At 40.4% G+C, this 17,517-nt stretch overlaps 1 protein-coding gene and 1 long non-coding RNA gene across 2 annotated transcripts in view; one reads left to right on the forward strand and one right to left on the reverse strand.

Annotated features, from left to right (window-relative positions):
- Positions 1–17,517, reverse strand: part of LOC141768266 (uncharacterized) — a 50,924-nt gene that overhangs the window by 14,391 nt on the left and 19,016 nt on the right. The window lies entirely within an intron of this gene.
- kifap3a (kinesin-associated protein 3a) overlaps positions 6,209–17,517 on the forward strand; it is a 41,377-nt gene continuing 30,068 nt past the window's right edge. The window contains exons 1-9 of the mRNA XM_074636382.1: positions 6,209–6,389; positions 7,503–7,634; positions 7,826–7,971; positions 8,086–8,144; positions 8,254–8,395; positions 10,972–11,071; positions 12,686–12,810; positions 13,566–13,664; positions 14,669–14,847. Coding sequence (XP_074492483.1) covers positions 6,349–6,389; positions 7,503–7,634; positions 7,826–7,971; positions 8,086–8,144; positions 8,254–8,395; positions 10,972–11,071; positions 12,686–12,810; positions 13,566–13,664; positions 14,669–14,847 — 1,023 coding nt within the window. The 5' untranslated portion in view covers positions 6,209–6,348. The remainder of the gene's footprint in view (positions 6,390–7,502; positions 7,635–7,825; positions 7,972–8,085; positions 8,145–8,253; positions 8,396–10,971; positions 11,072–12,685; positions 12,811–13,565; positions 13,665–14,668; positions 14,848–17,517) is intronic.

The raw sequence follows: 17,517 nt of genomic DNA on the forward strand, positions 1-17,517 counted from the left end.
TTGCATGCATAGGATAGGACATTCTGGTATGTTTAGCATACTGCATTTGACATAGGTCTACTATGTATTGGGACATAAATCTTTTTCTTTCATACCAAATAGCATTGAAGTGTGAGTATTGGAACGTACAGCAGATCTACACCAGGTGTGTCTCCCTCTCCCCTCCCAAACAAAGAAGAGTTGAATCTCACTCAATAGTTCCTCCCGAAGATGGTGGCAAAGATAACACAAAGGGGGATTTATTAATCTCGTGTCGTGCCTAACTTTCGCGGATTATAACATATCGGGTATGGAATTAATCTGCAGATGCTTCGGTTCAAAATGAGTCCAAACTTTTCTATGGATGTCAGTTATTGAGCCACAACAAAGGCCAAAATATGGCCTGCAACAGACTATATAAGGCTTGTTTTTAGCCCAGCCGATTGCCAGAAACGCCTTTTGCTACTTAAGGAGTTGTTGATCACTTACCAATCTTGCTTAAGAGGAGTGAGGAGTCAGCAATCAATTGCGGTATAAAACAGTCAGTAAAAGCTATTTTTCAAAAATTGTGAATCACTGCAGCCACGAGAGGTCCTTGAGCATAACTGTGCGTTTAACGTCACTACGCTATGAATTGTGGGTAATTCCCTGAGGCAAAGTCTGCAGAAATGCGCACTTACGGAAAGTGTTAATAAAGGGCTCAAAATGTCTGCGAGAGAGCCCTCAAGGACTTGACGATTTGACAGTGGGACAGCCCTAAACCCTCACGGACTTTGTGGGAACGCGCCTCAAAGTCTGTGAGTCTGAACTTTGGGATTGGGCCTATGCAAGCCAGCATGCTTTTCTGGCTATTCTGACCCCCAATCCTCTGCACAGTGGATATATGAGCAAGAGGGTCAAAGTTCAAGGCAAAATGTGATGACAAAGTAGTATATCAAAATTGTATGCATACTGCATGCAACAATAAACTGAAAGTATGGGATTTGGAACATAGCCTTGTGTCCAGATGCCCTCAGACTTTTTGTTGACTGGACTGAGTTGTTTTCTAATTCTGGGTTTGAGGTTTGCTGTTTTTTGCTCCCGTATTCCTGTGCACACCTGCTCTGAATCAGCCTTGTTAGTCCTTCTCTGCTCCCAGAGTTCTTCCCAGCCAATCAGCTCCCTGCCCGTTCTCCTCATCACCTCATTCCCCTCATCTGAGTTTCTCTGTCCATCTCTCCCCCTGCACTTCATCCCCTTGTCAGATTAGTTTGTAAATCCTGGGGCTGCGGTCGAAAAGTAAAAAAATTACGTCCTAACGTCTTTTCCTAACCACTTTTCCTTGACCTCGATGTAAAATGTCATGAGGTCTAGGAAAGATGTGAAGGAGAATTCATAAGGATTGGTGTTAAGATAATCTGACTGCGCTGACACTAGGCTCTGCAATTATGAAGCGACAGCGGCGGATGTTAGTGACGTGGGTCTGCTGTGGTGCAACTATAATGTTCCGAAGATGGACTACAACAGGCGCCGCTTTCCCCCGTGTGTTGTTAAATAGCTCTTTCAGTGACAACCTCCTTCACCCGTGGTGTGTGAAAGAGAGATCCTGCAGGTCCTTCTCCTTCTGTAACACTCAACATCAACATATAACAAAGGATTATCTGACTTAACGTGGACAACCGGTGAAAAATATCACTTCATTACCATGGTTGGAATTGAAATAAAAAACGGAATATATGATGAATATAGAGTTGTTCGAGTTATGGAGAAGGGGAACATGTAATATTTATTTATGTTGATTATTTGTTTATTGACAGTTTGCTATGTTTACTGTTAATTAACCTTTCTATGCAAAAAATGACTTTTCGACCGCAGCCTTGGTTTGTGTTTTTTTCCTCCTGTATTTCTGTACTGCCTTTCTCTTCTTTGTCCATCTACACACCTGCTCTGAATCATCCTCGCTAGTCCTTCTCTACTCCCAGAGTTCTTCCCTGCCTGTATGCCTAATCACCTCATTCCCCTCACCTGAGTTTCTCCACCCATCTCTCCACCTGCACTTCATCCCCTCGTCAGATTAGTTTGTATCAAAGTCCTGGTTTTCTGTTCAGTATTTGTTGGATCCTTGGTTTTTTGTTATGTGATGTTCAGTTCTGCCTTGCCTGCACAGAACCTTTAACTAAAGTTAAGTTTGTTTTGCCTGTAGTCTCCTGCGTCCAGGTCCACCTGCTCCACTCTTCATGAGTGCCTGAGTTATGTCCTGTGCTGTCTACACTTCAGAGTCTCACCAGCTATATGTGTCCCTCAAAACACAAACAAAAATAATCGACATGTGTCCTTGTAGCACCAGTAGTCACTCTCTCAGTCACCAGGGAATACCGTATATTTTTGACCCCTAACACAAATAATATTCTGATATATCCATCACGAGCCACAGACTAAATTTAGTGCAGTGACATCAGTTGTCACTGATGCTGAGACAAGCAAATGCTTTCCGGGTAGCAGATCTACCATGTTACAGTATTGATTACACCGACTTGCCATTTGTTTATTTCTCACTTATAACTTTAGATACGTGGAATGAAAACTAAGCTAACAAATTACTAATTGGTCTTATAAATAAGTCTCAAAAGTATTATTTCATTAAAACAAGTAGACAAATCTGCATGTGCAGAACAGATAAACTTGTTGAATGAATTTTCTATAATCAAGTGTTATTTCTCTTAGTGATCTGTCTTATTCTGTCTTCAATCGAGATACTGATTTCTCATTTCTAGTAAATTTTTTAAAACAAGCACATTTGTGTCTTGTTTTAAGAAAACAAAACATTTAGGACTCAATAACAGAGATTTTTTTTTTGATAAGATGAAGATTTTTGCAGGGTTTATGCAACCTTCTCTTTTCTTGGTGAATGTTTCAACAAGCAAAACCTTAAGTGACATAAATATAACAATAGAGTATAATATAAAACACTTACTGTAGTCTATTTCAACAAAAATCAAAGAAATTTGAAGAGTATCCACTTGTTGGACTAGAGGTACACACACAAAATAGGCCTATAAATAGTCAAAAGAAAGTTAAAACCAGTATCAGGTTTCCTAATATGCAGTGAAACATCCGCCAAGTTCACAGATCCTTTTTTACCTTACTCTTGGTCATGTTATATAACCCTGACTCACCCTGATGGCCTCTGTTACTTCAGCCTGCAACCAGACCATCCATCATATCTGCAGATAGATACAGAACGTCCTGACACTGTCAGAAGAAGAAGTTTATTATTATTAGTTGCACATTAAGCATTTTAGAAAGTGTATGTTTAAACTGGATATGTGAAAACCTTCCCCTGTAGTAGTGCTACCCGCTAGTGCAGACCCAATTTTTTAAAGCGTTACCTCCACATATATTTCACTAATGGTGGGCAACAGACAAAGAAAGCAATCTACAACGCTAACTGAGAGAGAATGAGAATGAAATGTCCAAAACCAGACGTACCTTGACATGTACTGGATGGATTGGCTCAAAATTTTGTACATACATTCATGGTTCCCAGATGATGTGTCCTAATGACTTAAGTAATCCCCTGACTTTTCCTCAAGCGCCACCATAAAGTTCACATTTGTGTTTTGAGTGAAATATCACAACGACTATTGGATGGATTGTCATAAAATGTGGTTCAGACATTGATGTTCCCCTGAGGATGAATTGTAATAACTTTGCCGATACCTTAACTTTTCATCCATCAGATTAAAAATCTAATTTTTCCAATTCTTTGGTTTATGACCAATATCTGCAAAACTAATAGCATTCCCATCAGCCTCAATTGTACTTTGTGTGTAAAAGGATTTGAAACCCCACCCTAAAGAGATGAAACATTTACAAAAAAATGACAACAATATTTGTTGGCCAGTCAACATTTTCTTACAGGCTGTGGGGTGGGGGATGCACTGAGGAAAAGACTCATGGCCTCTAAAGTCCTAGTTACAATCCTGCTGCTGCTGTTCAGCTTCAGAGCAGCCAGACGTGGAGGAAGTATTCAGATACTTAAGTACTAATACCACACTGTAAAAATACCCTGTTACAAGTGAAAGTCTTTCATTGAAAATGTTACTTGAGTAAAAAGGGAGTATTATCAGGGAAATGTAGTTTTAAGTATTAAAAATAGAAAAATGTCCCGTTACTATTATAGCTATATTCTACTCTATTATTAGGCTACTCGTGCATCAATGTAAAAGCAGGATTTTACTTGTTGTAGTTGGTTGACGTGGAGCTGATTTTGAACTGTTAACTAATGATTATTTTCAGTATGGATTAATCTGCTGATTGTATTCTCCATTAATGGATTGATTGTTTTGTTAATAGTGAAAATAACCTAGTGAGAAATGTTGTCACAATAAGCCTTTTTCACAGCACACATTTTGACTTGTCATAGTAAAGCACAGGTGTTACCAATAACACTAACCATGGCTCTGTTCATGTGTTCCAGTGACAGTGAGCCAACATGCAAGACCTGAAATCAAATCAGCTAAATGGAATTCAGCCATCATTAATTTCATTATTAACACCTGTGCTTTTCCCACTGTAAAAAATTAAAAAGGCCCATGCTATTACTCAGAGCCCAGAGTGGCACCTTCTCAATGTTTGTTTTGTCCAACCAACAGTCCAAACCTCCACATTATTACTAATACATTAAAACTATACATTTATTAAAAGGAAAAGCAGCATATCTTCACATTTGAGAAGCTAGAACATGAAATGTTTTGCCATTATGGACTAGCTATTTAATTAATTAGCCTTATCAACCAGCTCTACTATCTAATTGTTTCAGCTGTATAAAGTGTTGGGCAGCTTCATTTATAACAAAGCCTCATATTTTAAAAAGTCTTCATATGTTTTGTATGCAAAAAAATAATTTGTAAAATAATTAAAGCTGTCAGATAAATGTAGTAACAAGAAGATATAGTTAGTACATAAGTATATCTAAAGTAAAGCTAAATGTCCCTCTGAGATGTAGCCTAAAGTTAGTAGTAGAACGTAGTTACGTGTCGGTCACGAACGACCCGGTTCAAAGACCTGGCTCTTTTAAGTGAACGATAAGAGCCGGCTCCCGTCCGACAGACGTTTTTCTTTCTTTCTTTCTCTACTTAATTCAAGGCAGAATGATAGGACGATCTTTTCCGCACCACGTGCACTCCATGCACTGACTGTGACTGAAGGTGTGTTAATGACGTCCGTGCGACCAATCAGGTGATGACAGACAAGGATCATACCATCAAGCAGGGAGGGGCGGGGGTGCGGGGGGCGCTGACGGTCTACAGGTACAGAGCAGGAGGGAGAGGAGGAGAGAAAGAGAGAGGGGAGTGTGGTGCGCGAATAGCAGAGAAGATGAGTGACAGTCGGAAACGAAGCAGCATGTAAAATTATGATATTCTGGAAATGATAAGGTTTAGTATAATTAAATTGAATAATTTAAGTGATATATGTACACACATACTAATCATAGGTCAAAACAGCGCTAAACTTGGCTGAATTATAAAAGGCAGAAGTGGTAAAATGAAGAGCCGTTTGAGAGCCGAAAGAACCGGATCTTCTTGGTGAGCTGAGCCAAATGATCTGGCTCACTAAAAAGAGCCCGAATTCCCATCACTAATTAACACCTGTGCTTTTCCCACTGTAAAAAATTAAAAAGGCCCATGCTATTACCCAGAGCGGCACCTTCTCAATGTTTGTTTTGTCCAACCAACAGTCCAAACCTCCACATTATTACTAATACATTAAAACTATACATTTATTAAAAGGAAAAGCAGCATATCTTCACATTTGAGAAGCTAGAACATGAAATGTTTTGCAATTATGGACTAGCTATTTAATTAGCCTAATCAACCAGCTGGCTTCCTAATTGTTTCAGCTGTATAAAGTGTTGGGCAGCTTCATTTATAATTTATAAAAACTCTTTATATGTTTTGTATGCAAAAAATAATTTTTCAAATAATTAAAGCTGTCAGATAAATGTAGTAACAAGTAACCTAGGTCTAACTCACCTGTCCTCATCATCATACTGTACTGCAGGTCTAACTCACCTGTCCTCATCATCATACTGTGCTGCAGGTCTAACTCACCTGTCCTCATCATCATACTGTGCTGCAGGTCTAACTCACCTGTCCTCATCATCATACTGTGCTGCAGGTCTCCAGCAGCCTGGTCCTCCCTGACTACAGGTGGCAGCAGACCTAGCCGCATTGTATGCTGGGAGCTGAGTCGCCGCCCTGGCAACAAGCTGCAGAGAGATAATAACATCCGCCCTGTCTTCATCATCTTCTTCATCTTCATCGGCATCAGCTGCTCCCGTTTGTTGAAGAAGAACATTTTAATGCGGGCTTTCTTTCTTTATCTAACATGGACAGTTTGCCAGCAGGAGAACCGCGGTGTCTGAAGAGGTAACAGCTGATAACGATGGCTTGCTTTAGTGTGAACAGGTCGATGCAGCAGCAGCAGGATGCTCAGCTGCTCATTCATTGATTAGTCTAACAGGTCGTTTAGATAACAGACTGCCAGGATAACACATTACTCTATTATAACAACTCATGATAATGTATTATTGTGTAAGTACGACCAGCTTAAAGCAGCTAACAGTAGTTACCGTCAGCTATAACCATAGGTCTGTCTTTAGGGTGTGTAACGTCACGTTACGTCAAGATGAACAGCTATGTATCAATGAGAAAACCAACATCAATTTAAGACTTTATTAATTAATGACAATGATTAATGTTCAATTAGACTTCACTGTCCTGCTGATAAGAGTTCACACTGCTGCTCAAATACTCCTGTTTTGAGGAGGAAAGAAGTACATTTACTCTAGTAGTTACTGCAGTACCTGAGTACATGTACTGAAGTACAATTCTGAGGGAATATATACTTATATATATATATATATAAAGTATGTATATGTATAATATCTTTGGTGGTCGTGGCCTTTTATGAATCCTGATCATAAAAATAATGTGTCTGTTACATTATAAATTTAACTAGAATTTGTGACATGCAGATTTAGTGTTCATAGACATGTTACACAAACAGTGCAAATAGTAAAATGTTAAATACACTCACACAGCATTTGATTTCCTTACATAAAAACGTTTTTTAACATTTTTTTTAAAAATCCTAATGAATTCTGACATCATCTGGTAAGCTCTTCTAAATCTTGACCCCAACACATCGAAAAGATTTACATCCAAGAACCACATTTATACTTTTTCTAGTATTTACTCAAACACCTGCCATTTAATCCCGTATACACATGCGCTGCTGCTATATCCTGTTAGCAATATCAATGCATTTCATTATTATATTTCTAGCTATTGTTTACTGAATCACTTAAGTTACATTTTACTGTATACTTCCAGTTTAGTGTTTTTGAAAGTACTGTGTCTTAATTAGGCAAATTGTACTGAATCAAACCAGAAAGGTAATTTAATACTTCTATTAATACTGTATTATTCACTGTTAGATTAAATGTTTGACTTTTAGTTGTCTCTGTTTATGACCCACAGGAGAGTGAAAGGCTGTACTCTTGATGTCCACCCCACTGAGAAAGCCCTCGTGGTTCAGTATGAAGTGGAGGCAACTGTCTTGGGAGAGCTGGGGAACCCTATGGTTGGAGAACGCAAAGAGTGTCAGAAAATGTGAGAATGATGAGATTTACACCGTAATGCCTTTTAAGATCAAAGCAAATACCTTAAAGACAAATTATAATATTGTGTCAAACAATATCAACCTGTTTCTGTATCAGGATTTCATTTTATACTTTAGAACCAGGAGCTCAATGTTTCTCTCAAAAGCTGTAATTCCACTTGTCTATATGTCCGTCCTTCAGTATTCGCCTGAAAAGCCTGAACGCCCACACAGATACGTCCTCTTTGGCCCGGAAGGTCGTGGAGGAATGTCGTCTGATTCACTCGTCTAAACTCCGCGAGGTGGAGCAGCTGCTCTTCTATTTGCAAAACCGCAAACAGTCAAACGGTATTGAAGAGTTCATCATGACTACTTTACAAACAACACTGATGCATTAAAAGTATTCCTCAAAGTAAAAGTCACGAGAGGCTTCTTTGTGATGTTGAATATTACCTTTCACAGACATCCAAGAGAAGAAACGCATCTCACCTCGAGACTTCGCACCTTACGCTGGAGTGGAGGTAGGAACTGAACTGTACAGTATACAGTATAGTACAATATGTGTGATTATATATACAGTTCTGAGGACATTTCCCAGTCCTGAGACTGAACTTTTTTATTTCCCCTCAGCTGGACGAGGAGGCGAGCATCAACAGCATCGATGAGTATGTGGAGCTGCTGTATGAGGACGCCCAGGAGAAGATCAGAGGAGCCACGCTCATCTTCCAACTGGCTCGTAACCCGGACAACCTGGAGGAGCTCATACAGAACGGTACCTTCCTCTGTTACATAAAGAATTACTTTATTCAGCTTAAAGGTGCTAAATTCGATATCCAGAGCATTAATATAGCATCAAACAACTATTTGATGTGTAAAGATATAGAGGAGTAATGTCTACCTGAGCAGAGAATGAAGTCGCTCTCCCTCTGTGTGTTGTATTCAGAGCTTCTCCGTGCTTTGTTGACATAGCTGGGCCGGCCGTGCATGTTTTTAGTGTATGTGAGCGTGCCCCACTGGCTAGCTCACAGCCGCCACTCTGCACTTCTGTCATATGGCGGTTACAGCCGACACATTTCTTTGTTTATCTATTCATGCAGGAATGCAGGATCAAAGTAGAAATCTAACAATATGCTTACAGTTAGCAGCAATGTGTTGATTTTCCATACTAATATTGACATACAGTATATATGCCTCTTCCCAAATCATGGTACAAATGCAGGCTCAAAAGAATGTTGACCTTTCCAGTGTTTTTTTTTTTCAAGGACATGATAATTCTATTCAGTTACTAATTTAACAGTTGTATTAAGAGACACAATTATTTTGTATTTAAAAAAAAAAACATTTAGTTTGTCTATACATACAAAAGTATGCAGTTGTCAAATTCACATTACAAATTTACATCTCTCTGATTACTGGCTCCAAGGGTTGGGTAGCAAACCTCAATACATTTTTTGGTTTCTTTCTTTGATCGCGTAGTTCCAGACTTAAATCTAAATTAAGCCAATTGTAGACTTTGTTTTATAGGCTTTAAACATTAAGCAGCAAACAAGTCTATTTCTGTGTCGGTATTAAAGCTCAGTAATCGTATTGGCACCAATATCAAAACATTTCTAACGAGACCCAGTCCTTCTGGCATCTTTCAGCAGCAGTTTCAGGGTTCAGAGAGTTAAAAAATAAAACAAAGTCACATAACGTGATTTAAATCGATCCATTAATTCACATTTCAGTTAGTAATGAGCTTGTCATCGGTGCCACCGGGTCAGATTCCGACGAAATCAGACAAAATCATGCAGGTTCACCAGAAACTCCTTCAGCTCAGACTTCAGCAGGGCCTCCAGCAGCAACCAGCCCACCATAGACAGACCCCATTTTGGCCGTCACCATCTTGGTATTTGGCCTTCGCCATGTTGTTTTTTTGCAACCAGAAGTGACACGAGAGGGTGGAGCTAAGTACAACTGAACACCAAATAAGACATTTTTAGGTGACCAAAAAGGTTATAATTAACTTTCATGAACTGAAAACACACTGTGAAAGGGTTAAAGTTGTAAGACGAAAAACACAGACCGGACAACGCTGTGGTAGCGACCTGTCAATCACAAGGTAGCCACGCCTTAAAGCATCCCCTGCTTTACGGTCTATTTGACTCTAAATGGGACCATAATTTACTAAATGAACATCATTCTGTATTGAAGAAGACTTGAAACTAGTGATTGAGACAATAAACTCATGTTTACAATGTTTACTGAGGTAATAAATCAAGAGAGAAGTAGGCTCATTTTCTCATAGACTTCTAGACAATCAGACTTTTTTTGCAACCGGAGGAGTCGCCACCTGCTGGCTGTTAGAAAGAATGCAAGTTTAAGGCACTTCCACATTGACTTCACTTCGCCGACCTGGAGGTTGACCACTGGGTCTTCCTCAGCAGATGGAGTTTGCTCAGGGGGTCGTTTAGAGGGAAGATGGTAACCCCTGGCATGTGATTGGCCTCTTTGGTCTTTTTCTGGCCATCCAGTGACTGTTGATATGGCTGCTATCTCTGTGGCAACCAAGCAAACTCCATCTGCAGAGGAAGACAAGGATCAAGGTCAAGGGTGAACTTTCATGCTCAATTATTCAGACTGTATTCATTTTCTGAAAATTATCTTTTTCCTAGCAAAGTGGATCCAAGTTCAAAAGTGCAAAGCTCAGCCATATACCAAATTCTCAAGCAAAAAACTGGATTTGGATGAAAAGGGAGTTTTGATAATGGGAATATTGCTTGAGTTGACTTTTATCAGCTCGTCCTCTCTGCTCCCCTTTTAAAGAAAACAAAGCCCGGCTTCAGTTCTGCTCCCTTCCGTGACAACCGGGCTGTTTCTTCCACAACAGCACGGAGCCATCATCCTCGGCAGCCGCGGTGAGATGGCACCGCTTCATTTGTATCTGTCACAGCGCGTCGTCAGCTCACTCCGTCTGCCGCGCCGCATCAGCCGGTCCGATGTTGATAAGAGCCGAGCGTTCGTGTGAACCGAGAGGCCTGGGGTCAGCGTGGAAAGAGGAGACGGACCCTGGGACGCACGTCTTTGCGTTGAGGAGCACCCATCGCTCAAAATCCTCAGGAGCCTCCGACCTCATCGCATTCCCCCACGCTTCTTTTAAATTAACCTCCAGCTGCACCGCTCAGTCTGACTCTGATTGAATTCCACACACAGACGCTTTGCATTTAGTTTGTCTTTCTCATCTATAGTCCTTTTGTTCCTGTCTCCCCTTCTTTTTGTCTGACCTTTTTCATATCTGCCTTTGTGTGCGTGCGTGTGTGTGTTAGTATGTGTGTCTTTACTGATATGTGTATGTGTGTCTGTTGTCAGAGACGGCCCTTGGAGCCCTGGCCAGAGTTTTGAGGGAGGACTGGAAGCAGAGCGTGGACCTGGCAACAACCATCATCTATATCTTCTTTTGCTTCTCCAGGTAAACCAGCATTTCAAGCACACGCAGAGCGCCACAAGTATCTGACTTTGTCTCTTTTTGTTCCAAAGTGTCGTTGACTTATGTTTTTAAAATCCGGTGTTTGGGATCCCTCGCTTCTGTTTGATCTCGGTCTCAAAAAGCCCTTGCTTTTGTAGCATGATCATAGTCTGCTATTCCAATATTTGTTTCATTGGTACTAAACTTTATTTATAGTCTCCACGTCTTCATGGCCGCTAAGGTCTGCATGATGTAAATATTGTCATGTGCCCATGCTTGTAAGGACCATCCACATGCAGCCCATAATGTATACTTGCATGGACCACACGTACGGACAAACACGTGTGAACATGTCCGTGTATGCAGACATCCAATGTAGTATAAACAGAACCGTGTTCTCGTCCACGTTCTGTTTTTGTACTACATCTGTGCCTTTAATTTCTTATGATAGACTGATATATTTTTAAATGATGGTCATATTTGGGTAATTGTTTGCCGTCATTCCACCCGCCCAGAGTGAGACCAACCCATGGATAACCTTTTAAAGAGAAAAAATATATCTGGTTACATTTTCAAGACACTACATGGTCAAAAGTATGTGTACAGCAGAACATAATATCCATATGAGATAGTTGATCATGTCACTCCAAATCCATGGGCATTATGGCCCGACTGTCAGTCGGCATTCCAGTTCATCCCAAAGGTGTTGGATGGGGTTGAGGTCAGGGCTCTTGGCAGACAAGTCAAGTTCTTCCACACCAAACTGGGAAAAGCATTTCTTTAGGGAGCTGGCTCTGTGTGTCATGTTGAAACAGGAAAGAGTCAAACACAGACTGTTGACACAAAGTTGGAGGAACACTGTTGTCTAAAATATCGTAATGTACACTGTGGCATGGAGATTTCACTAAGGAGCCCAAACCAGGAAAAACAAACCCAGATCAACAGTGAACAAAAAGTATTGCTGTGTTCCAAATAAGTATATAAGCAGTATGCACACATCACTAGGGTGTATTCTTTTCTATATGAAGCACAAATCCAGTTTACCAGATTAGGGCAGTCATAACATTTTACCAGCCGTATGGTTGGCTCCTTGTGTGCAGTATTTTCTACATTTCAGTTGTAACAACACTGACCGCCCTGACTCTGCTCTTTTCTCTTTTCACTGCTCTCCCCCTTTCTTACAGTAGTCATCCACCTTTGGCAGCGTACCTAGTACTGAAGTTTCACTCTCCAACTGGGGGTTAGGAAACACTAAAATTAGCCCTCGCTAGAATAATACATAAACGTCTGTCAGAGCTGATTTAGGCCGCGAGAGGACGCGTACGTCTGAAAACTGATCGTCACTCTTGGCCCGTGTCCATCTCCATGTTATGCTGTTTGGATTGCGAAACGGTTCAAGTTGGACTGATTATAAGCCGGACCGGGACACACTGTTTGACTGAATGTGTTTTGACTTTGACAGTTTACTTTGTAAACTACTTCAGGGGTGACGGATTGGGTCATTTTAATGACAGCTCCCAGCTGGAATCCCCAATTCAGTTTTGAAAAATACACTTTTGGATAAATGGAAGTCTTTTTCTCTCCCTCTCTTTCTGCCTCTTAATTTTTCTCCTCTAGTTTCTCCCAGTTCCATGGCCTGGTCACACACTTCAAGATCGGGGCGCTGTGTATGAATATCATTGAGCATGAGCTGAAGAGGTACGACCTCTGGCAAGACGAGCTACAGAAGAAGAAGAAGGCCTATATCCTTTTCTAAGAGTCATCCAACTTCATCTAAAAGCCAGTTTTTACTAAATCCCTTATGTTATTACTATGTAACCTAAGCTGGGCACAACTTAGCTTGGTTATCATGGTGTATTATAAGACTTTAAACTCCCAGTGATACGGAAGTTGGAGTCTTTAGCTTTCTGCACTGTGAGTATTCCCCAGTGAAACAGAATATTTGAGCAGCATAACATTACGAGAGGGAATTAAATCAAATCCTTTGCATTTCATTGGGCCACTAAAAAGTGGGCGGGCTTAGAATGTAGAGCGATACGGAGCCTCCACCGTTGTTTCTAAAAGTTGCAGGTTGATGGAGATATGACATGATGTTATTGGTTTAAATTGTTGGTACTAGCTTATGTAAGCACATGTCATATTTTGTTTTACAGGAAGAAAAGATGATTGGATTTGATGGTCGTGTCTAGAAGGGAACCCGCAAGTTGGGGAAACTCACGTAATGGTGAAGGTTAGGAATAGGCATCAGTCTCGCAAGAGTTTTTGCAAGTTTTTGCAGATTTCAGATCAGATTTCACAATTTGCGGGTAAACTTTTAGACACGACTAGATTTGATTTGGAGAAATTAGTTTTTTTTAGTAATCTTTAAAAAAATATATTGTTAGATAGGTGCACAGTATGACCGGGGAGGTGATCTAAAAGGGTTAAAACGGCTTTTTTCATTTCATCTTGTCTTTAATGTTTTCTGTGTATATTTGAGTTCCTTGACTGATTTCACATGAAGAATTCTCCGAGAACCAAAATCTGAAGAAAGAACACGAGAAGTCTTTCAGAAAGTACCAGAGCCTTCTGACCAAGCAGGAGCAGCTTCTCAGAGGTAACTGTTGAAACGTTTTGCTCCATAAGGATGTCAAACTGCAGTGTCCACCGGGCGGGGGCAGCATCACGTCCCGGCTGTTGCAGATACTGGAGTTGTGAGGGTCAGTGTAGTCCGTTTCTAAGACTAGGCTGGGAGTTTCCTCCAGACTTAATTGAATGTGGCGTGCTCTCAGACTGCTGTTGAATAAGGAGCTATGAGCAAACAGCAGTCTACTCACTGCGCCTCCTGGTCTGTTTGTTTAACCTCTCCAGCCCCTCTGTCCTGCCAGTGGGGCAATAGGCCTTTCTCTCAGCAGACATTTTGACTTGTCATAGTGTGAACAGCACAGTTGTAACTAATAACACTGACGCAGGTTCTGGTCTATTCAATTGTCCCAATGAGAGTGACAGTAAATCAGCATGCACAACACCTGGATCCTGAAATCAAAGCCGCTAAATGGAATTCAGTCATCATTAATTTCATTATGTACACCTGTGCTTTTCCTGTTGTAACATGTCGTAAATGTCTTCCGTGAAAAAGGCCTATCGACAAAGTTTCCAGAGTTATCGAATAGGTTTGGCTGAATTTTTTTCCAATGTGAGAATTAGCTGTTTTTCTCTGTTATATCATTTTAAACTGAAAGTCTTTGAGGTAGGGCTGTACAAAATAGTTTGAAGCTTCATTTATAACATTTGTCATTCAAATTCTAAATCGAAATTCGAATGCTGCACAGCTTTTTTGCATGGCTATTCATTCTGTTCAAACTCTTAGACTCTTATAGATTAAACAATTAATTGATAATTCTTAGAGATAATTGACAGATTAATTGGTAATGAATTTAATTGTTTGTTGCTGTCCCAAGAGGCACAAAAAAACTAAATTAAATCAGAAATTACTAACAAAAGCTAAACAACAGTGAGGGAATATACTGTAAGTGAGTTACAGCTAAATGACTGTGCAGAAACACTAGCTTGTGTTTCCCACACTGACCCTGTTGTCTCTGCCGTGTTTGACCCGTGTAGTTGCTCTGTGTCTGCTGCTGAACCTGGCCGAAGACACCCGTACAGAGCTAAAGATGAGGAACAAGAACATCGTCCACATGCTGGTGAAGATCCTGGAGCGGGAAGACGAGGAGCTGCTGCTGGTGGTGGTCTCCTTCCTCAAGAAGCTCTCCATCTTCCTGGAGAACAAGAATGACATGGTGAGACAGGGAGGGATGGAGGTGTTACACTGTTAATGCACTCCCCTCCTTTTCCTTCTTCATCTTAACTAAGAGCGCTGATATATACAGTGCCTTGCACCCCCCTTTGTGTTTTTCATATTTTGTTGCATTACAACGTGGAATTTAAATGGATTATTATTTGGATTTCATGTAACAGACATACACACAATAGTCAAAATAAGTGAAGTGAAATGACAAAAAAAAATATGCATTCACCCCCTTTCTTATGGAGCCCTTAAATAAGATCTGGTACTAACAATTACCTTCAGAAGACACACAATTAGGTAAATAAAGTCCACCTGTGTGCGATCTAAGTGTCACAAGATCTCAGTATATATACACCTGTTCTGAAAGGTCCCAGAGTCTGCACCAAGGAGATCTCCAATCAGGTCAGGAAAAAAGTACAGGTTGCTGTACAGGGTTGAGTTATAAAAAAATATCCCAAACTTTGAACATCCCACAGAGCACCACTGAATCCATTATTACAAGGTAAGGTAAGTTTATTTATATAGCACAATTCAAACGCAAAGGCAATTCAAAGTTCTCAACATAAGAATAAATATAAAATGAACAAATACAAAATGAATAAAACTAAATTTATTTCTTTTGGTGGTAGCGCATATCTTATTTAGTGACTTGATAGCAAAAAGGGTGAAAACATATGCACACACCTCTTTTCAGTTTTTTTTATTTTTATTTATGTATTGATTTTTCACTTCACCAAATTTGACTATTTTGTCCATTACTTGAAATTCAATAAAATAGGGAAAACACCAAAGGGTGATGAATACTTTTGCAAGACACTGTACCTGCTTCAAACTGTGTTCACATGTACATGATGGCTTCCCCACGTATCCCACGTTCCCTCAGAGCATTACTTCTGCATGTCCTCCAGAAATTAGCGCGACATGTCTGCAGGATGCAGTCAATTTTATTTATACAGCCCAATATCACAAATTAACCCTTACGGCTGCCTGACTCTTTTTCTACTGTAACTTTCTTGAGTGTCAAAATCACAAATGTGTTTACACTGTGCAAAATCAGAAGTTACAACGGAGATATTTTGGCCTCTGCCAGTGAGGATTTGGCCCTGATCTCCCCTGTAGCAGATATAACTTTTTACCTCAACCCCAACCAACACCTTTGGGATGAACAGACCTGATCACCCAACATCATTTTGTACCTCTAAATGGAAGCAAATCCCTGCAGCCAAATTCCAAAATCTGGTGGAAAGCCTGAAATCATAAGAGTGGAGGCTGTTAGAGCAGCACATGCTGTTACTGTTCACTTTTTTGCTTTTCAGTATTTGTTTACATGAAAATTAAATATTTTTTTTACTCTTTTTTTTTTTTCTCTTTTGATCTTTCAATGCAGGATGGTTGTGTATTCTGCATTTTAAACAGGTTAATTATTACACAATTCTGACCCACTTTTTCTCACGTCCCTCAACAAACATGACATTAATCATGGATTTGTTAAGCAAATTAAGAAAATAATCCTGCAATTTAGTTATTAGAAACTACTCTTGTATCAACACATTTTGGATTTAATTAAGTGCTTGTTGGACTAGCTCAGCCCAACTGTTTATTGTTTGAAATTCATGGCGTCTGTGTGTTGAGTCAATCTCCTAAATTAGACCGTCTTCACATGTCTAATGAATGTGCTCTTTAACAACATTGTTTGGAGCCATTTAAACTCAATTAGTCAAATTTAGAGGAAACAATCATTCTTTATTTGTTCTGTAAAACACTCCCAACGTCATTTTTGACAAATAGCCGTTCCCCTGTAGAAATGCCAGTTGAAACCCCGCTTATCAAATTTCAATTTAATAAATGCTTAAAGGTCTGCTTTTTTGGCCACGTGTCCCGCAGAGCTCGTACAGGAACCTTTCCCCTAATCCAGCCCCACCTGGTTCCAATCTCGCTCCGTTTGTGGGTCTTTATCAAAGCCAGACCCGGTTAGGAACTGGTTTTATCTGCTTGTTTCCCCCTCAGTGTATCTTTGATTCACATTAAAGAACCCTTCAGGGCATTTGGACCCACTCAAGCATGCGTCCAGCAGGAAAATAGTGGTTTCAACACTTTGACTCAGTTGAGTATATCCGTACACACAAGGGAAAAGGGGTTTCCATTTAAGGACATGGATGTTTAATTGATCACCTAATGATGCTGTGTGTCATCAGGTTTTATTTACTCAGCAAACATGTTGTGATTTCCCTCCAAATCAGATAAGACTTCAACACGAGTGTGATAGGTTTATTTTCCTGCTGCTGTCACTAATGGAAGGGGGATGTCGGTGGTAATTGACACAGGCTGCAGTTGATTACGCTGCTCGTGGTCTGGTTTGTGATGGTGCGACTGGAGCTGGTTTTGCACACAGTAGCAGCTAGTGCGTTCCTTAACTGGGAGCAGGTTGCGTCACCGTGATATCTGGCTGCGGGGAGACCACAGGAGAGGGGAGACAGACATGTTAACAGACAGGGCCGGACTGACGAGCACCGCCGTGTCACACCGACGGTCACAGTGACAGCACGTAGTCTACCGCGCTGCTCACATTTTCACACATCAGTGATCCCCTAAAGAGTCAACAGTCATGAGTTGTGTTTGGTGTCATCAGCTCAACACCTCCACCTGCCTGTAGGTCATGTGA

Source organism: Sebastes fasciatus, chromosome 5, assembly GCF_043250625.1.
Source record: "Sebastes fasciatus isolate fSebFas1 chromosome 5, fSebFas1.pri, whole genome shotgun sequence".
Lineage (NCBI taxonomy): Eukaryota > Metazoa > Chordata > Actinopteri > Perciformes > Sebastidae > Sebastes > Sebastes fasciatus.